Raw genomic sequence first — 22,025 nt, forward strand, 5'->3', positions numbered from 1 at the left:
AGGTGTGTATTTGTAGGAGGCATGGAAGCCTCTGAGCGCGAGCTGAGCCGGATGTAGGGTGGTTAAGGACTTCGGGAGCTTTCCCTGGGACTGAAGGATTCATAAAAAGTTTTGAACGCTGGTTAACAAGTTTCTCGGGACAGGATGCATCCTGTCCCGAGAAACTTGTTAATCAGTGCTCAAAACTTTTTATGGAATTTATAAATTTTAAATTTTTGATTTTTGTTTTCCATTTAATTCTGGCTGTACTCTGCTCTCTCTCTCTCTCTCTCTCTCTCTCTCTCTCTCTCTCTCTCTCTCTCTCTCTCTCTCTCTCTCTATATATATATATATATCTATCTCTATATATATATATATATATATATATATATATATATATATATATATATATATATATATATATATATATATATATATATATATATATATATTTTAGAATGCAGTTCTGAATGTATCCCTGAAGAAGACCGTGGATGGTTATAACTGCTGTTGGGAATTAATACATTAGACGTATTGTAACAGTTTTGGTGATCTCTTCTTGAAGACTATATATATATATATATATATATATATATATATATATATATATATATATATATATATATCTTCTTCTTCTTCTTTTAACGTGCTTTTTTCCCATTTTTGTATATATGTGTATAAAAGACAGCTCATAGCACTCTTCTGATTTTTGGATGCATTCTTAATTGTGGAACTCTGTTGTCCTTTTTTATTCTGTATTTAGTGTACAATAATTTTGGAATTCTTACCAGAAATTATATAGATTTTACGTCGAATCCAGTATGAAGTTCATTCTAATCCCTTAACCTCATTGTCAGGTTTTTCATTTTAGCTGCACAAAATTCTTCCCGTGAAAGTAGGTTCGTATTATTTAGCAGAGAAGGAGAGAGAGCGAGAAATGGCAATTATGGGAAACAGTAGAATGATAACATACACACATCACACGCACCCTGTCACATTCCCTGGCACAGAACAAGGGCACGATAAATAATTGCATGGGTATAGATTTTGTAAATCTTGCTACAGTTATGATTATAGCATCGTGGGAGCTTTTTTCAGTTGTCGAGTAAATGAGAGATCTCCAACCAATAATAAAAAATCTGCGATTTCAAAAGATTTGCAACGCCCATTGTAAAATAGTTTTCTATCGAATTTTTAGTTTTAAAAGCATAAAATCTTCGAGGTATCTCAACCCGACAGACGACTGACTGGCACCACGATTCAAAAGTCGTTTATCTTATGATTTCCCCTGAGACTTTTTACCAAATGTGAATTTGATAGGCACAGGACATGTAGCATCTTTTTGCTCCGTGGGTCAAAGCCAGTAATTTTACTGAAATTCCTAAGAATTCGATCAACAGCGCATTTGCTTGCTGGAATTATAGCACTCGCCTGTTTCTTAATATTATGAAGTTTTGAGAGATTTTCGAAGGATGGTGTATGAGTGGGCTATAGGACTTGCAGTAGTACTTATTAGAAATAGTATTGGAAAATAGATGAAATACACAAAGCTGTACCTAAGTACACCAGCTGAATGTGTTTCAAGTTAGAAAATAATATTCTTTCGAACAGTTGTTTTAAGATTAAGGTAAAATTTGGAATCCTAGGAGGATTGTGTGTATATGTTTGTGTGTGTGTATGTGTGTGTATGTGTATGAGTGTGTGTGTGCGTATGAGTGTGTGTGTGTGTGTGACTGTATTGCAGACTGACATAAACTGTTGAATACTTTGGGCCTGAATATACTTTAGCTTAATCCTGTTTGATCTTTGCTTACTAAATAAGTTATACTTTTCATGTTCCCAAGGTTAAGGGATAAATTAAAACTTTCAGAAGCGATTTTGGGTCGTGGATGAGCCTGGTTAAATTAGTAACGTCCAGATGAGAACACGAGAGTGTATATTATTTATAAAACGGGGAAGAGTTGTTGGATGAATTTGAGAGTAATGCTTGAAGTGTTGTGTCAAGGAAAGGGATCAAAAAGGGCATCTTGTGGGAGTAATGATGAACGAAGAAATGGTGTCTAGATAATTGTGCCCAAAGACAAAAAAATTATGTGGAATGATAATTTGGTCAGCTCTATGTTGGGCAATTGTTGCTCTTGGGCAAATGCTGATCAGAATAATTGCTCAGGTGAAACAAAGACTTAATGTAAAAAATGGGTCAAGCTGGGAGATTTTTTGAACTGAGAATTAAATTAATACTCGGAAATTAATGCAGATGTCATTGTGGGAGTACATGGTGGTAAGGGGTGATAGAAAAAATAGGGTTAGGAGAGGGTGACTGGCTTTGCCATAACTTGTGATCTAACACGGAACATTTTCGGGTCGTGATGACCTATAAGAATTGAAGTAGTTGTGTAGATTTGCAACTGCGGAAATCCGTGTAGCATGTCTATGTCCCCAGTCAGTTGGTAAATGTAGTCGAGGTTCAGATTGTAACAGGAAACACGGAATCGGGAACAGATAAACATTCTCCGTCACCCAATACTAATGATTATTTCGATTAATCCAATTTCAGTTTCGATTCTTTAGAATTACACTCGCATATAGCATTCTCAAGTACAAACGTTCTGCTTGGGAACCAGTTTCATACCATCTAAAATGCGTTACGTTATTTAATAACCGAAAATTGTTTTCATTGAGGGAGTGAAAACTAATGACAGTTTTTTTTTATCAGATCCTTTATTTTCTATTTGCTCCTTTTAATTTTGCTGTAGTGTTCCTCACTCGCTCAGCCACGTAACTTGGTCTCTGTTCCCTGAAAATTAATTAAAACTTAATCAATTTGCTCTTTCGTCTGTATCATCTTATTTCGAAAACGGGAATTTGAATCATCAGTTGACTTGCCTAATGCTTCTAACAATTCTTGCATTGCTGCTGTTAATTACTTTAGCAGCAGCACTTGCAGTTGATCTTACTTATTTCTTTTAATAACTGCAGTGGTATGGCATTTATAAACTCTAATGGAGGATTCACTAGTGTGTAACGTTTCCTTCTTTTTGCAATCGGGAAATAACGTCATTACTTCCTGCCTTTGGAGTCATAAGACAGATTCATTATGGAAAAGTATGCAAACTCTATCCTTGTGACTTTCCCTTCATTAAAATAATTAGTATTTATCGGGTTGATTAAAAAAAAAAGCCCTTTAGTTCAAGAGGTATTCAACATCCTCTTTTGCATTTTTAGACCCCGTTATTGTTTGAAAGTCCTGTGCATCTCTTTCCCAGCCTTTGAGTGAAAGCGCTTTCGTGAGCCTAAAGTCACATCTCTCCGTGACGCAGCCAGGATTCTGATACGACAATATCCCTCACGCGCGTCTTTCCTAAACTGATAACTCTTCGCTAATATCGTCATAACACTCTAATGTTCTTGAAGCCGAAAGGAAGGCATAAACGTTCCGACCAAGCGCGCTACAACTCCGGAGAGTAAATCGGAATGCTGAAAGGCGACTGGAACAACAAACAAACCGAAGCCATTCCCGCCACTTGGCGGGATTCCAGAGATTGAACGATTCCCGGATTTATGGCCGCGAGAGCCGAAGCTTGTGAGCCAAGAAAATTAGATTAAATAACGCCAATTGCTCGCGCGATTCGTAGGAAAATTATCAATTTTTTGGACGGCATAGGATAAGTAATGAAAAAGGGACCCCCAGATTTTAGCTGATGAAAAAAATATCGTTGAATACCGTGTTCCAAAATACATCTCATTTAGATTCTTTTTTTTTCTCTAATGTTTTATGAATTTTGAGTCGTATTATCTATTATGTAAAGGATAGTATTTCTTGATATTAATAGGAAAATCAGCCTCCACGACCTGTTATTTAAGAGTGGTAACGAGTTTTTTTTTTAGATTTACGGGTGAGCATTACCATCAAAACTAGTTAAAAATGCTTGTCGTATGTTAGTAAAAGTAACATATTTCTATATTAATAACCAAATACACCTTTTCCTCTGCTTCGTAAGATATCCATCCCATAAAAACAAAGAAATAATTAACTAATCACTGGGCTTCAGTCCTCACGTCAGATAAAGGGCATAAAGACAAGTACGATTTTTTCTGAATGTGAATCGATTTTATGTGACTTCAAGATAGGGTTCGATGCAGCTGGAGGTGGTTTCAATACATCCGGAAAATCGACTCGATGCAACGCAGTTTGTAAAGGCAATGAGTGATACAGTTGAAGAACGTCAAATATATATAAAAAAAAAAAAAACAGTTGTTTGCAGAATCGTTTTCACTACTCCTGAGACAGTAGGAGCAAAGCCGTTATCAATATAAGCAAACAGTTCAGTGTGAAAACTTGCTCTTGTGTATGAGCTTATATATATATATATATATATATATATATATATATATATATATATATATATATATATATATATATATATATAGTATATATATATATATTGTATTTGTGTATGAAATTGTTTTCTTTATGCATGATTTGCTCGTCTGTGAATAATATATTGCACTTAATTTCTTTTCAAAAAAGTTTGTTTTCATCTTCATGCCAGATTTGTTGATTACTTTCGTAAATATCTGCCTGTGTTCTGCTAAGCAGTGAGGGCTAGTTTTCACTGACATTCTTTCTGTATGAAATATCTAACATACTTGAGTATATATATATATATATATATATATATATATATATATATATATATATATATATATATATATATATATATATATATACATATATATATACATATATATATATATATATTTATATATATATATTATATATATATATATATATATATATATTGCATCCCAAGTATGTTAGATATTTCATACAGAAAGAATTTCAGTGAATATTGACACTATTTATCAGAACACAAGTAAATATTTATAAAAGTAATCAACAAATCTGACGTGAAGATTGAAAATAAACTTTTGGAAAAAATAAGTGAAATACATCACTTCACAGACGATCAAATCATGCATAAAAAAGCAATTTCGTACATAAATACAATAGGGAAATTAATTAAATATAAAGAGTATTACGAACAAAGAACAATGCTGGATCAAAATGTACATTCAACTTTTGAAGAAGGGAACCTGTTTCCTAGACAAAATATCGATAAAAGCCTCCTTTCCATAAACAATTTCAGGGCATATGGCTGAGACTTCTTGAAATTAAGGATGTTCAGGATCTCCAAAGAAGAAATCTCTTCCCTCGATCGTTGTACTTAAATATAAAGTCATTGCACTTTACGAAATACTTTTCACGCCTGCATCCGTCCCCGTACTTCCGTCTTTGGTGCTAAGCAGATAAGTCTCAGGTTTTGCAATTTCTGTCGAAGATAAAACGCGGCAAGATTATATGACTTCCCAAGGAATCAAATCAGCGACGATGCGTCTGAGGGTGAAGCTCTTGGAAATCGGGAGGGATCAGGACTAACTATAAATCATTTCTTTCTTAGTATTCTTGCATTTAACTCTCCTAGACGTTTTAAACACGTTTTCTCGTGTTTGTCATTCTTTTGTGATGAAGACAGATCAGCTCTTTCTTAATGAAGGTTTTATATGATTACGTAATAATTGTCTTTGGCAGAAATACGTAAGTGAACATAGAGAGTTGTTTAGCCGCTATGGCAACGTTTAGCAGAAAATATGATTTTAAAAAAAATGGTGACCTTTCATTAAGCATACTGCATTTCTCTCTCTCTCTCTCTCTCTCTCTCTCTCTCTCTCTCTCTCTCTCTCTCTCTCTCTCTCTCTCTCTCTCCTTGTGTGTGTGTGTTTGTGTGCATATTAATAAGTTTCCAGAAACGCCAAATCTAAGAATTGGCCCTCCTCTGTGGGCAGAAAACTTGAAATGTATAAGATTCGACAACCCAATCTCTCAGAAAGCAAAAATATTCTTCTTGGAAAAAACGTATTAAAATGTAAGCGAAAAAACCCCACCCAGTAAAAAAAAAAAGAAAGTAAAAAGAGAAAGTATAAATGAGGGTTTTGAAAGACGGCGCTTCATCTCTGTCATCTGTAAACAGAAAGGATAAAAAGACAGCAATCGCAAATACATTTTCGTTTTTCTCTCTTTCTCTCTCTCTCTCTCTCTCTCTCTCTCTCCTTTCTATTTCATACATAGGCACTCTAATTTGAGAAAGCGTGTTGTTTACGTCGCTAATGGTCTTTCATGCGTTTTCCATAGGAATGTGGACGCGTTTTGAATATAAAGTATGATAATATTAATGATATACCTATCCATTGAAAAAATTAACCGTAAACTTATTACTTTATTATTAGTTTATAACTATGAGTCTGTTAACAAGAAAAATGTGATCTGTATTATATTTCTGTTCTGGATTTATACGCCTCGAAAACTGAACCCTGTTTCTGTGTTTGCTTGCTCATATCGTAGTTGATGGGCATACCTTAAACAGGATATGGTTTAAACCATTTAAACCACTTGGGTACTTAGAATTATTTAAACACAACATATACACGTTTGTAAAACCTTAGGCGAAGGTGAAAGACTGGATCGCAATATTTTGAGATGGTTCGGTCGTGTGGAAAGACTGGGTGACTATTGGTTGATTGATTTAGATTAGACCGGCCTTATGACAGCTCTGTCCCTTGCTCAGGGGCGGCTTGTGTTTATAATGTTAAGAATGGAAGCGGTGCTAGAAAGATTTAGGGCTTCGACATAAATCTGATGAGCTTTCTGTGTACGTGGTTGAAATAGCTTAATTCAAATATTTACTATCGCGTGTGCGCAGAGCATTTGTATAAATTTCTTTGAAAGTTTATTTCACCATCAAAGGTATTACGCCAGATGATTTTGTATTTCCACTGTTATCAAGAGCATCTACCAACAAGAACATTTCAGCTTTTATACAAACAACCAATTTCTTTGAAGAAGTGAGAGAACTTGGAAGAATACCATTCCAAGTACTTAAATTAGCTCCTGCGCAGTCTTCTTAGACGAAGCACAAATTCTAGGGACGAGAAACTCCTTGAGTTAGCTTCATCATATTTTTGCCAAGTTTGTGTGAAGTTTGAAGTTTCTGGGAGTTACACGTTCATAAGGACTAAGAAGTTCTGAGGTTAGACATTGTTAGGCTACATCGCTGGATCTCTGTGAGTCTCTTGTGTGTCGTCTCTCTCTCTCTCTCTCTCTCTCTCTCTCTCTCTCTCTCTCTCTCTCTCTCTCTCTCTCTCTCTCTATTTGTGGGGATCGTGATGTAAAAGTACTGTAGAGGGTGAGCAAATATCACAGTATTTGATATCTCTCTCTCTCTCTCTCTCTCTCTCTCTCTCTCTCTCTCTCTCTCTCTCTCTCTCTCTCTCTGTGATTGTGAATGTATGCGCTGGCTCCTATCCTGTTTCTTTACTTATGGAGATAGTGTAATGATTTAAGAAGCCGAAAGCAAATCATGCATTCTCTCTCTCTCTCTCTCTCTCTCTCTCTCTCTCTCTCTCTCTCTCTCTCTCTCTCTCTCTCTCTCTCTCTCAGTGTGTGTGTGTGCTTGTGAATGTGTGTGCTGGCGCTCTATCTTATTTGTTTACTTATGGAGATAGCCTAATGATGTAAAAGCCGATAGCAAATCATACATTAACTCTCTCTCTCTCTCTCTCTCTCTCTCTCTCTCTCTGTATGATTGTGAATGTATATGCTGGCGCCTATTTCATTTATCTACTTACAGAGATAGCTTAATGATTTAAGTAGTAGGAAGCAAGTCTTGCACTCTCTCTCTCTCTCTCTCTCTCTCTCTCTCTCTCTCTCTCTCTGTGGGGTACATGTGCATGAGGGTGCGGTGCCATTATTTTTTGTTCCGTCCCAACATCCACTGGTGAGTCGGTTTTTCTGAAGTGATGCTTTCATTTTTGGGATCCCATTTCACTCTCCTTTCGGAAACCCCTATTTTTATTCTCTCTCTCTCTCTCTCTCTCTCTCTCTCTCTCTCTCTCTCTCTCTCTCTCTCTCTCTCTCTCTCTCTCAGCATTGCCCTTTTGCTATATGACAAGAGAGAGAGAGAGAGAAAGAGAAAGAATGATTACACAGTGGGGTCAGGCAGCCTATTAAAACCGGGTCTCTGAGGAAAGAGAATACATTCCTACCGTAAAAAAAAACCGTCGTGCGGTTCTTTATTCACTCAATTATTTGCTCTTTCTCATTAGCGAGTTGTATTATGTTACGAAGAATTGCCTTAATTAGACAAATGTTTGAGCGACGTCAGGTTTTCATGCGTCTTCACGGCTGGGTGTGTACTGGCTTTCATGTGGTCGGCCACAAGCCTGCGCACAGACACACGCGCACACATAAATAACACACATACATATATATACATATACATATATATATATATATATATATATATATATATATATATATATATATATATATATATATATATATATATATATGTATATGTATATAGAGTATGGAATTAGGAACCTTAACCCAAAGGACATGTTGACAACCGAACGACACCCGATGAAATGGCGTATGGTGAAACTTTTGGAAGGTAGAAAGAGAGGAAGACACTGGAAGTATTGGATAGAGAACTGAAAGAGGATTTGGAAAGGAGGGGCCTTTGTACCCAGGAAACGTGAGTGTACACCAGATGGAAAGAAATGAGTGGCGCAGATTGTAAAGGTGGGTTGGATGAGATGATGATGAGCATTTGTGTAATTGTATGGAGAACTGATGTGGAATTTTTTTGCACACGATATATATATATATATATATATATATATATATATATATATATATATATATATATATATATATATATATATATATATATATATATATATATATATATATATATATATATATATATATATTATATATGTATGTACTGTATGTATGTGTGTGTGAATGTGTGTATGCATGTATATACATATACATATATATATATACATATATATATATATATATATATATATATATATATATATATATATATATATATATATATATATATATACAGAGACACAGAGAGAGAGAGAGAGAGAAGGAGCAGGAGGCATTAACCTTGAGTTGTTACGCGAAAGCCAGTGACGTCATAAAGGGATAGAATTTATATTTAGTCCTTATCCAGAAGACCAACCGGTAAATCACAACATTGCCTCTGCTGCAGTGAAAAGGATCATGTTTCAGTGAATGAATGTGTTTATCAACAGCAGAGGATGTAGTTGACTGGAGAAAACATGACGCAACCTCAAGTCGGAAAATCCAACCCTCGCATTGCGATGTGTTAGGAGCCGCGGGAAGGGAGCCCGGATCCTCGCGAGATTGTGCCCGTGACTCGTTTAGTTCTCATGTTCTCTCTGAAAATTATGATAATTTTAGCCACTTCTGATATGGTCTAGCTTGTATTCGTTTACGTCAGTAAACAGGGTGTTATGTTACAGTTGTGAATGATCGTTTTAGTGCATCAACTGCGTGACAATCGGATATAAAATGCAGATTACCAGGACAGCAGTTTGGGCTTTCTTCCATCTTCTGGCAGTTCACGTAGGTGCGATATAACTTCTATGTTGGCAAGTACAGGCTTCTTGCTTCAAGTTCTCGTGGGATCTTTCATTCCTTTCTTCTTGCTGATCTTTGCCTTTGTGTTTGTCGTGAAGGGGAGGTTTCACGCTAGGTATAAGGAAGAAATTTTAGTTCGGAACTGCTTATCAGTTTGTATTTCCAGAATTTTTGGCATGAATTTTTCTTCTATATTTTCTTCCCGTCGCGAAAAACATCACTTTTACGGTATTTATTAGGCTCTCTGCTCTTTTCCTCCTTGTATTTTCCAACATTTTTTGCTATAAACTTTAGCCAAAGCATAACAACAGCTAATGCTAACTACTGATTCTACGTATTGTGTGTCTTGATACATTCAGCTGTTGAGAACAGTTCACAAGAACCGGCGAGATTGATTTCTCATTGCATTAAATTTCTGGTTTTTCTTGTTTTCATTTAATTTTTGGTTTAAGCTGATAGCTCTTGCTTTCTATTAGTCAGTTATGTAGACGATTCGTCTAGTCTATCTATTTTTTCCTGTTTGTCACTGGCCATTTTTTTGTATCCCCGTAGCATAAGCGTTCTGCGTATTTTAGGAATCGGGCAATAATGGTTCCATTTAATTTAAAGGTAGATGTTCGCGATATATGTATTACGTAGGAAATAAAGAAACAAGAAATTACTACGTAATAATTAAGGCTTAATTTTAAAGTGACAAATTGTTGTAACTTGGCCTTGCAAGTGTCGGTGTCTTGTTGCAGAATAAGAAAAAGTACATACTTTTCATGCGTAGTACGCGTGAGCTGTTAAGCAAAACCAGTCGTATCCAGTAACTTGGTTCAGAGATAAAAGAGCACGTCCACCCTCAGATTAACATGGCATGCCTTTTGCTTTGTCCCTAGTCCTATAAATGCTTAGAGCATCATTCAAATTTCTCCTCTCTCTCTCTCTCTCTCTCTCTCTCTCTCTCTCTCTCTCTCTCTCTCTCTCTTTGTGTGTGTGTGTTTGTTAGTGATGCAAATTACTGTGATTTCATTTCTTGTATATATATATATATATATATATATATATATATATATATATATATATATATGTGTGTGTGTGTGTGTGTGTGTGTGTGTGTTTGTGTGTGAATTTTTGTACTATTACGCGCATGACTTTTTTCCATTCACAAATATTAAGCCACAAAAACAGTTTCATGTCGAATTCACCATACCTTTGGAATAACTTACACCCGTGGGAACTTGTGATAGTTAAGTGCTTCTGGATCGTCCAGGATTCGAACCGTGGGCTGGGGTTTTCATTTAGGACGTTAGTCACCGGGGAAAAAATGTCGTTTAATTGGAAGATCGCTGTATTTTTATTAGTGTTATCTACTACTTTCTTACGAATTTCATGTTATAAGTCTGTTCTAGAATACCTTCCCCTCCCCCCCCCTTAAGGTATGTTAAGAGCGTTGGCAATGTGGGTATGACCAAGTTTATACTTAAAAATTGTCTATAAGGGATGTTCTAATGTGGGTAGTTAATACTTAAAGTCTGTTCCAGATTGCCCTGCCCCCTTAAGGTATGTTAAGAGCGTTGGTAATGTGGGTATGGCCAAGTTTATACTTAGAGTCTGTCCTAGAATGCCCAGCCCCTTTAAGGTATGTTAAGAGCGTTGGTAATGTGGGTATGACCAAGTTTATACTTAAAGTCCGTCCTAGAATGCCCTGCCCCCGGAAGGCTTATTAAAGCAGTGATTATGTTGGTATAGACGCATATACTATATTGCGTATGTTCGTGTGAGCGTCTTCGTATTCTTAGAAGAGTCAGTCTCCTGTCATGGGTATTTCTCAAGTCACATCCGGCTTTCGTTCGGTCCTGTGAAGTGAGAAACCTAATTCTTGTGACCTTCTTGTGTTATATAAAATTTTTTTGTCATTGTGTTGGTTAGATTGTACCATTCAAGTTCGTTGTTAGATTAATGGTTGATTAATGGCCTGGAGATATAGAGATATATAGAAATATATGTATATATATATATATATATACTGTATATATATATATATATATATATATATATATATATATATATATATATATATACATATTATGTATATATAAAGACACACATATATATATATATATACATATACATATATATGTAATAAACATGTACATATATATATATATGTATATAAATATATGTGTGTGTGTGTGGTAGGGGTACAGCTTTTTGGGTGTCCACTGGGGCATGTTAGATTAATGTATTTTTTATTGTACAGGTCCTCTGCGGTTTTTTTTTTTTTTGCAAGTCATTTAATGTCCGATATTTCTTTATAGAAAAATTCTTTACAGAAACTTTTTTTGTCTTCTTTTCATAAACTCTCTTATAGATTAATTTCTCAATAACCCACTAGCAGTTGATCCTAAGCTCTTATGTCTCACTGTATTTGATCCAAGTAATTATGACGTTGATCGGTTTTGAGGGCCACAAAGTTGCAACAGTACCAGATATCCAGTATTCAAACTAAGTTGTAATATTATTTCACTTGTCATAAGTGTCGCTTCATGACCTTTGGTTTATCTCCTCGAAAATGGTGGATCACGCAACGTGTAAATTCTCATTCCCGTAGTTTTCGGGGAACGGTAAAACCGGAAGTACCGTTGTTTGCGCCATTCAGCGGCGTTCACACGTGAACTGAGCGGCAGAGAATTTCAGAGATTCGGCTGACTCAGCCCTTTAAATAGTAACAAATTTGTAAGTAGTGACTTGCTCCTCAAACGACCAGGCCGATTTTGTAGGGGATTTTCAATGAAGATTTCAAATTGCTGTTGTACCTGTGACCAAACGGCCATCAGTTATTTTTTTTATTGATTATCAAGATATAAATAACTCCTCTGACATCACATGAGAACGTCTGATCTCAGATATGCCATTATTTTAATATATTCACTATAGATAGATAGATAGATAAATAGATGTTTAATTATTCTCTTGTATACAAAATTTATACAAAAGAGGCCAATAGAGGCACCAGACCTACTGTGACGTACAGATTAGATACAGCAATATTAAGGTAATAACGTGCTAGCAGAGTAAGCCTTTTATTTAGCATCTCTACATAAAAAAAAGTTATGCAATAAACCAGTAAGACGATCAGTATATTCGTGAATAAACAGCGACTGATAAATACGTAGGAAACAGATTCTCTCAAAACTATAATTCTAACTAATATAGACCAACTAACCTGCAGGATATGGAGGTCTTACTTCTGCAACGCAGCTTTGCGATGGTCGGCTGTCCGCTAAAAATTCCTGGGTCGGTGGCTGGAATGGTAACGTGAGTCTGCCAGTCGAATCGCCGATCAAGTCCTGGACAGTGGAATTTGAATTCACGGGGCCGTTGGCGTCATTTGAGGTAAGAATGGTTGAATGGTTTCACTTACATAACTCTGGTTTAATTTGACTTTTATTGATTTTATTTGACGTGTTTTATTACTCCCAGTTACAGTTATATGGGGTAAGAAAAATTGAAAGGATTTCCTTAACATATCTGGTTTAATTTGACTTTTTACTTTCTTTTGCTTTTCGTTTGATCTGAAATGTCTTATTACTCCTTGTGTGTTGATTGTTCGTACTACCGATCGTGGTGTATAAGATCCATATTAATTCACTTTGTTCTCACTGACTTTTTAAACAAAGGGTGGAAATCCAAAAGTTATAAAATCAGAAAATTTAAGGGTCTTTCTGTGATGTCAGTTAACCCCCGTTTCCTATTTTGCTGTTGAAATTCCTTTTAATTGAAGATCATAAAAACTTCCAAGTTATTCTGGTCTCCTTGTTACCATTTCAAGTTGAAAACTACGGGTTTAGATAACTAACGATTGTGCTATATCTTTGTGACAGCTGCCTTTAGTCACCAAAATATTGGAATTTTTCAATAAAGAACACGATTGCAAATAATTGTAACAAGCCTATAATTGATGCCTGCTTATTGAATTTTCTTTTTGTTATTTTGATATTTTACTTACTTTAACATTGCAATTGAGTAAAAGAAAAGATATAAAACCTAAGCTGTCAGATAATCAATTTTGGAAAATTACAAAATTTGTATGTAATGACAAGAAGTTAAGCTGTTAAGGTATTATTATTATTATTATTATTATTATTATTATTATTATTATTATTATTATTATTATTATTATTATTATTATTATTATTATTATTATTATTATTATAGCAATGGACTGGAGTTCAGAAAACCCTCAGCGGCACCAGCTACTCGGTAACCATGAACAACGTTCCAACTTTGTTACCAGGAAGCAGAATCGTCTTTGAAATCCTTTACCGGTAAGTAACATAGCTTAAATCAAATCCAACTAAGTCCTTATCCTTTTGATATAGTACTTTGGGACTACACTTCTTCCTTTTAAGTGTTTATACAAAGACTTCGATGAAGTGAGTTGGCATATAAATAGAACTGTAATAATACAAACTTTCCAGGGAAGCCCTTTCTTATCTCTTTGTTGTGCCGTTAAAGAAATAGTGAACAAAGTTGCTGTATATATTCTGGCATATTATTACTTATAAATATATGTACATATACTATATATATATATAGATTATATATATATATAACAATAAAAAATCTTTAGTTTCTTGGGGCTGTGGCCCCCTTTGTCAGCATAAGTTTAGGTGAAAATTAATCTCGAGACGGACTGTTTGTATATATTGCCTTTGCAGACATTCTTACCAGGTATAATTTTAGTTGACATTCAAGATCTTCTTCTTCTTCCCATCTTGTTCTCATTTTTATATGGGGTCGCCGTGATGCCTTCTTTTGAAGGACATTCAAGACACTAGCGTGAAACTATTCTCCTGGGATGGGATTAAGATCACCAGGTTCTTGGAAGGTATCAGCATTAGACACAGTATCCAAAGTGGTTTCTTCAACCGATGATATGTCATTTTTTATTGATCCCGTTCAAGCTACCAAAAGATTTGTTCCAAGCTACGATGGTATAGAATCAATAATCCCTCTTACAATTCTGGGTTTCTTATTTTATGTGTTTGAGTCGTTTCATCGTCTCTACGGCTTTACCAGTAAAGTGAACAACGGACTTAAAATTGTAAAATTTTCAAGTGTATTAGCAACCTTTTTTTCTCAGTGATTTTGCTTGAAACCTGTGAAGACCTTACTACAAGCAAGTTTAACTTTGTTCGCCTAATTCATCTCTCTGTATTATGATCAGTCCAATCGTGTCCTCATAGCAACCTCCAATAATTCGTTCCCCCCTTCTTGATATTATCAGTTTCCAGATCAACCTTCAATAATTCAGTTTTCTTCGGAGGATAATTAAATTTTAGGCCAACGTCCCAGCGCAAATTTGCCGAGTCATCATCACATTTTCAAGCCTGGCAATCCTGTCATCTCCTAGTTCATTTTCATCCCTCAACTTAATTCACTATTGAATGGTTTATCAAAACAGGAGAGAGGGACACGTCAGTGTTCTAATATCATCATCACAGATACCATCTAGAAGCACATTGCTTGTGATGCGCTAAATAGATCCTAATCCAACCAAATCTCAACTTTTTCCTCTACCGGATCTACAAAGGAGACGAATCAGCGTTCTCCTATTGCGAGCCGTACCGCAGATTCATTGGCACTCCTATTTTCTAAAGATGGTTTTTCCCATTACAGCGCAACCAGTTCTAGGATGAAATATAAAAAATACAAGGGTATTCAGGAAGTACGGCTGCTTTCCCTGCACACACACACACACACACACACACACACACACACACACACACACACATATATATATATATATATATATATATATATATATATATATATATATATATATATATATATATATATATATTATATGCATGCATGTATGTATGTATGTAAAGCATGTATGTGTGTTTGTGTGTACTAAGGCGACAATATAGAAGAGACGAGCTTTCTGAATAGGCTACTCTTGCATTTTTAGCGGAACAAAACCATTAGTTTTTTTTTCCATTTCATTCTGTATATGTCACAAAGTATGTGAACACGGGGAAAGTGAAACAACAAAGTGTGAGATCCTTCGCCTTTTCTATAATTTTTTTTTTTAAACATAATGTTCCTAAGATTGTTGAAACTCCTGTAACACGGTTTCTGTATTTAAATTATATTTTTGGCGATTATTTCTAAAGACGACGATGTCATTAATTTCTTGCAAATGTTGCCTGGGCGAGTCCTGTCCATCAGATTCACGCTAGAAATAAAAAAAATATAGCTGCGTGTCCTTTTTAAGCATTGTTAGCATATATAAAAAGCATCAAAATAATTTAAATTAATATACATTATGTCTCAGGACTTCATATTGATATATATCTGTAATCTCTTCATTGTTCTTGCGAGCATAAACAGCTCTTATTTTGGATACCTGCTACAATAAAGCTGTGAGATTGTAAAATGAAATGGACAGGAAAACAAATACTTAGGAATGTCATTTGCCTCATCCCAGCTTTAAGTCCATCAAATCAGTGTTGAAAATGTTCGGTGTAAATGTTATATTTTCATGGAACAACAACAGATTAGCAGCAGTTAAAAAAATTTTTTTTTTGAAAAGTTATTCATTCTATTTGGTCCAGACGAGTAGGGAATTCAAATGTCTAAGTATGTCAACATAAATATTCAGGTAGAAATGGCCAAAAAAAAAAAAAATGCACATGCTTCAAGAAATATCTTAACAAATGAAATGGTATTGTTTTAACCGTAGGTCTGTATACTCCGACTCCACTCTGAACAATGTCGATGGAGATTTAAAAGCGAAACTTAGGTTATCAGTAATTCTTGGTTATTTTAGTTTACACCTGAGTTAATCCAAGACGGCTTTTCATCATTTCAGTGTCAACTCTAAATGTAATGACCTTTTTGTTCATTGTAATGGTTTCATGGGCATTTAATCTTACTTATTTTTTTTATGTAAAACTCAGCTTTCTATGTATTTATTTTTCTGCTGTATGTAGTTTGCTTGGAAGTTTCTTAGCGTAAAAAATCTCCCATGTTAGAAAGATCTCCCATGTTAGTTCTGTGAATGTTTGACTTTAGTTTCATTTCGTCCTCGGCTAGCACTCTGGTTCGAGTCTCCGACCGGCCAATGAAGAATTAGAGGAATTTATTTCATATAGTCTGGTTCTTGTAAAATATTTGAGTTCCCAGTGGTCTGGTTAAACACAGTTGTGTGTGTGTAATGTGTTGTATATATATATATATATATATATACAGGATATATATATATATATATAATATTATATATACATATTTATTTCTATACAGTATATGTATCATTTTGTTTTACTTGCTGGAGTATCAAGATCTCTAAAAAAGAAAAACTCCAGTAATGAACAGAAGAACAAGCGCCTTCGCAGCATCCCTCACACCTTATCGTAGGCGTAATGACTTACAGCGCAAGAGGAGCAGAGTGCGCTAGGAAGCCCCTCAACCTTCGACTCGCAATAATCCAACATCTTCAGACTTAATTCAGATTACTCCCTAGACTTCTTTCCATAATAATCAGTTTGCGAAAGGTCCCTCACGTACCAAGTTTTAATTGAAAATCTGCCGTGGATTAAAAGTTTTCCACTGTTCACTATTTATCATGCTGAGATTTCCAGGTTTTATGTTTTATTATTTTTTTTCACCGCCCGCGCGCTGAAGGACGGCTACAGATGTATGATCAAATCCACATTTTCATCATTTTATTGCATCGATTGATCTTATTTGTAAATTTTGTGTTGCATCGTGTTTGTGTTGTAACTGGACATGGTCTCAAATGCAGCAATAATTTGTAAACATTATTTTGACGAATCACAGATGAAAAAGATAAGAAAAATTCAAATGAATCATAATTAATCACAATAAAAAGTCACATTGACCATCTGGTCAAGTAAGCAGACTGTAACTATTGTTAACTTTGTTTACAGATATCAAGTAAGCGGCTCTGAAATGCTGCCTTCAATCAAGTCGATCAAGCTGAATGGACGAGAGATGTGTGAACTGGAAGGTAAGAGCGCTCTCTCTCTCTCTCTCTCTCTCTCTCTCTCTCTCTCTCTCTCTCTCTCTCTCTCTCTCTCTATCTGTTTTTTCTCGTATTTTAAGATGCCTGGTGGGATGTATTCGTGACTTTATGATGTAGATCCTGGTAATATAAGCAAAGAACCTTTCGCATCTAACAAAGGTTTGCTAGAAAGGTTTAATATTGTTTATCATCTCTCAATAAGAAGGTATTGAAAACTGATATTGTTTGAGTTTTGTTCATTTGGAAAGGAATAACATGAAGCGAAAATACATGCAAAATTTAGCTCGAGATAGTCATTAGCGTCAGTCTAAAGCACAACAAAGGTATTGCCTTTTTTCCTTGTCATGTTTATGTGTCGTCATTAATAAATGTAAAAGAATCATTCTCAGTAACATGCTTGTCGTTCATTATATGCTTGTTCGGGTATGGGTTTTAATGAATGTTGCCCATTATTGTCATATTTGTGTGCAACTGTGTTACATGAAGCATTCGGTGGAAGTGAAAAAAAAATAAGTCCCTCTTTTTCTCCATTGACCACCTCAGGCCATTCAGGCCACAGAAGTACAGGGAAGGAAACCTTAACCTCTGAAATAATTTTATTTTTGTAATTATTATTATTAATCTGTCAGTTCATCCACTGCGTTTTGTGTAGCTTTCCTATTCTGTTGCACACACGAACAAATACTAATACCATTTCAAAACATATTTTTAAAAGCTGTGAATTGTGAATTCGCTCCTCACGACATTGTTATCGTCGAATAATTACGCTTATCGCTATTTCCTATATTTCTGAAGCTTTTCCATTGTCGTCTGTTAAAGTATATGAGAGAGAAATAGGCAAGAAAATAAGAGAATGTTCTTCAGAAAAACCCCAATCGCCGTCGTAATTAACTCAGACTTCCTTTTAATGACCGATATAAAAATGAGCGAAATACGATATCTGACGACTTCAAGTAATGACAGTCTCCCTTCGCTAATTGCCTTGTGAAGTGCGACCGACCCCCATCTGCACAGTATTATTGCAGCCATAAAAGCTGATTTGGATAATTGATATCAGGGGAAATGTTTCTCCCTGAGCAACGGGGAAATTAGTTGCTGTTGCTAACATTACTGATGCCATAATAGACATTGCAGCGAATGATTAGTACGATACTTCGCTCTTGACACGCTTTTAAAGAGTAAGTGCTCTATTACAAGAACATAAATGTATATTGTTAAGAATATGCAAATGTTGACTTCCTGTTGGGTTTTCGTTCTCTGCGATTTGTTTTTCTATCTCATATTGTACCGTTGACCTTTTTCTTTCATTTATTTTCCCTCTTGAAACAGTAGGAGCACATTTCTCCGTACGGAATGTATAAGAACAATGAAAATTTCCCAAGTAAAAGAATCCTTTTCCTTGTATGTCGGAAATCGAAAACTGGGAAAACAGGGAGGATGTGTAGGATTCCCAAAACTCAACCCATTCTTCAGCTCGGACCAACGTTCAGGCATATTGGCTCAGTCTACGATTGAGCCAGTGCTGAGGTCGGTTGCTGCATCAGGTCTCAACTTTATATAAATTTATAAGCTTGCGTCCTTTATGAAAAGAGGATATTAATACAGCCTTTTACAGAGGAAACTGCAGTGACTCACTGCACAGTGATGTTTAGGTGATAAAGGATTCACCATATCCGTTCATTGTTGTAGACAGATAAGATGTTACAGTTGACAGAAGCACTTGTCATCGTTCTCTTCCTGACGACTCCCGCAGGTACGATACTGTTTTCTCTGTTGGCTGACGTACGATGCATGTTCCATTCCTTTCATTCCCCATTTTCTATTTTTGATAGGTCGAAAATTATTTTCCTCTTAATGGAATATCGTTATCTTGTTCCAAATGAATCACAGATAATGTTCATTTGAGCGTAAGGAATCGTGAATAAACCTTGATTTATTAAAGGGATGATCCTTTGCGGGATGGTGACGTGACTAGGCATGAGATAAAGGAAATTCCACTGCTGCAGGGTCTCTGGCGTTTTCAGTTTCTCGTGATCCAAATAGAATAGTCTCATTGTCTTTTCGAAATTCTTGTCGTCAATTAGAATGTCAGGGCTACTAAACTATTCGCTATGACCATGAAATCAGCATTTCTGCTTTACGTGGTTGCTGTGCTACGTTTTCTGAACTCGCTTTATATAATAAAATGGCTAATGTTGTGTCCTTAATTTCATCAGTGTCAAATAGCCACTATCTCTTACATATCAGTCGGCAGGAAAATACTCCCTAAGTCTCATGGGAGTAGTGAATGTTTAGTGAATAGGCTGCAGCACTTTGTATATTATCTGGCCCACATGAGATAACACATAGTTAGCATCCGGGAAATACAGATGAAATTATGAAACGCTAGAGTTTGTGTCTTTTCAAGATTTTATATTCCAAAGTTCAAATTCTTCCTCTGTTCTTTCAGAGTCCGGATGTTCTTTAGACCTTGTGCCTTACCACCATCCCTGTTGTTTGTTTTTGTTTGTTTTTTAAGCTCCGTAACGCCGGCCAGACCTCCACATCCTGTATTAATGATAATAACAATAATAATAATGATAATAATGATAACCCTCCAGAAATCTGCAATGAATGACCTGTGCCCTCTGTTTGGAGTTTGTTTCTTGCCCTTTACTGCCAGGCCAGAGAATGCTGTCTTTTTTTTTTTTTTTTTTCGTGACTTTCAATTGTCCTTCACTCATTGGCAAGTGAAACATTTAGTTAGTCGTCACGTCGGCGGTATATATATATATATATATATATATATATATATATATATATATATATATATATATATATATATATGTGTGTATATGTGTGTATATATATATGTGTGTGTGTGTGTGTGTGTGTGTGTGTAATATATATATATATATATATATATATATATATATATATATATATATATATATATATATATATATATACATATACTCGTATAAATGCAACTTCCAAAAAGTTCATTAAATATTAAACGATGTTTACATATACATATACGGAATCATGTTTTTTAAAGAACTTTACAGTTCTTAGCCACATGAATGCATACATATCACGGTCGCCTGGTGCATGGGTCCTTTCACAGACATCACTATGAATGTAATAAAAATAAATATGCAAAGGCTTTGGAATGAATAAATAACTGTGGGAAAAAATATTCAGAATTACGATTGCCTTTATAGTTCGATTTCTCTTGTTACATTGTTTATAAATGTTCCCATTTGGAACTGAACACGACGTATTTGGGTAACGCTAGGTCTAACCAAGGTCACTAGACCTTGGGTCTAACTCTGTTAGGCCTATATATATTTTTTATAATACATAACGGTGAAAGAAATTTCTCTCTCTCTCTCTCTCTCTCTCTCTCTCTCTCTCTCTCTCTCTCTCATATAGCAGGCTTTCTTTTCATTTACATGTTTCACGCACCATTAGTGCCTACAACACTTCGTAGGCTTCTCTCCTCTCGTTTTTTCTAGGCCGAAGTTGTTCCTGGCGTTGAGACTTCAAGTGGAAAGCCTTAACGACTTCCTCTTTCTCTCGAGAACTGTTTTCGAAAGAAAGGCCACCTCACTTCTTCATACCGTACCTGACGTAAGATAGTTTTGACATATGTCTGTATATTAATTTTCTCTTGATTTGAAGTTTGTGTTCGGGCGTATAAAGCTTGCTTACTCGTGTGCTGTCAGGGGTTGATTTTTTTGTTTTTTGGTCGGAGTCATTTGCAAAGTCATGGAATTTGACGTAATACCTGCAAACACCTCTCACTGCCTTCCCTTTTGCCATGTATTTTAAGATGGATGCATTGAACAGTTACAGGAGTTCTCAATACTTGAATTATTAAATTTTTCCATTCCAAATCCACCTTTCCTGTCTTCCTGTAAGTTGTCGATGTCCTTCGGTGGCTTGCCCTTATTGCCTCGTATCTTTTCACATTTATCTGTATTGTAAATGTTGTTAATCTATTGTCCTTGTTTTCTCTGTGGTTTCATTCTGAGTTGTTTTATCCTTTTACATTTGATAGCTTGTATATTCTACATAGTTGAAGCTGGCTCCAGTTACTTCAGTTCTTGATACAGTGGAATCCTTACTCAACTTTTCGGGGCTTTAGGCTAAATTTCCTCCACTTCCATTTTTGTTCTGTATTCCGTAATTCAGTAAACCTACCTTCATTTTACTGGTACAGTATCACCCGCCTATTTACTCTAGAGCAGGATTTCTTTTGTGTGATTTTTAGAGAAATTTGCTCGTAGCTGTCGTCAAATATCACGTGAAGTGTTCTATCAGTATCACATCTGCAGTGTTGACGCTGGATCTAATTATTTTGAGGAAAAATGAGATTGACATCATGTCCTGACCACTTGATAAGGTTAGCGCAGGTGTTTCTGAGAAATATGGTATTTCTGCCCTGGAATTTTGACACTGCAAATAGTTTCCAAGTACCTTACTCATACTTATGGTTAAAGAACT

General features: G+C 35.4%; 1 protein-coding gene across 3 annotated transcripts in view; it reads left to right on the plus strand.

Annotated features, from left to right (window-relative positions):
* Nucleotides 1-9,211: 9,211 nt before the first annotated feature.
* The window catches only part of LOC136832607 (modular serine protease-like), a 49,809-nt gene continuing 36,995 nt past the window's right edge, over nt 9,212-22,025 (plus strand). The window contains exons 1-4 of one of the 3 annotated variants that reach the window (XM_067093816.1): nt 9,212-9,488; nt 12,717-12,880; nt 13,703-13,812; nt 17,443-17,522. In XM_067093816.1, the coding sequence (XP_066949917.1) occupies nt 9,431-9,488; nt 12,717-12,880; nt 13,703-13,812; nt 17,443-17,522 (412 nt within the window). In that variant the 5' untranslated portion in view covers nt 9,212-9,430. Of the gene's footprint in view, nt 9,489-12,716; nt 12,881-13,702; nt 13,813-17,442; nt 17,523-19,025; nt 19,291-22,025 lie in introns of those variants that run through there. The other 2 variants (XM_067093817.1, XM_067093819.1) reach the window with 2 other exon arrangements.

Source organism: Macrobrachium rosenbergii, chromosome 50 (genome assembly GCF_040412425.1).
Source record: "Macrobrachium rosenbergii isolate ZJJX-2024 chromosome 50, ASM4041242v1, whole genome shotgun sequence".
NCBI lineage: Eukaryota > Metazoa > Arthropoda > Malacostraca > Decapoda > Palaemonidae > Macrobrachium > Macrobrachium rosenbergii.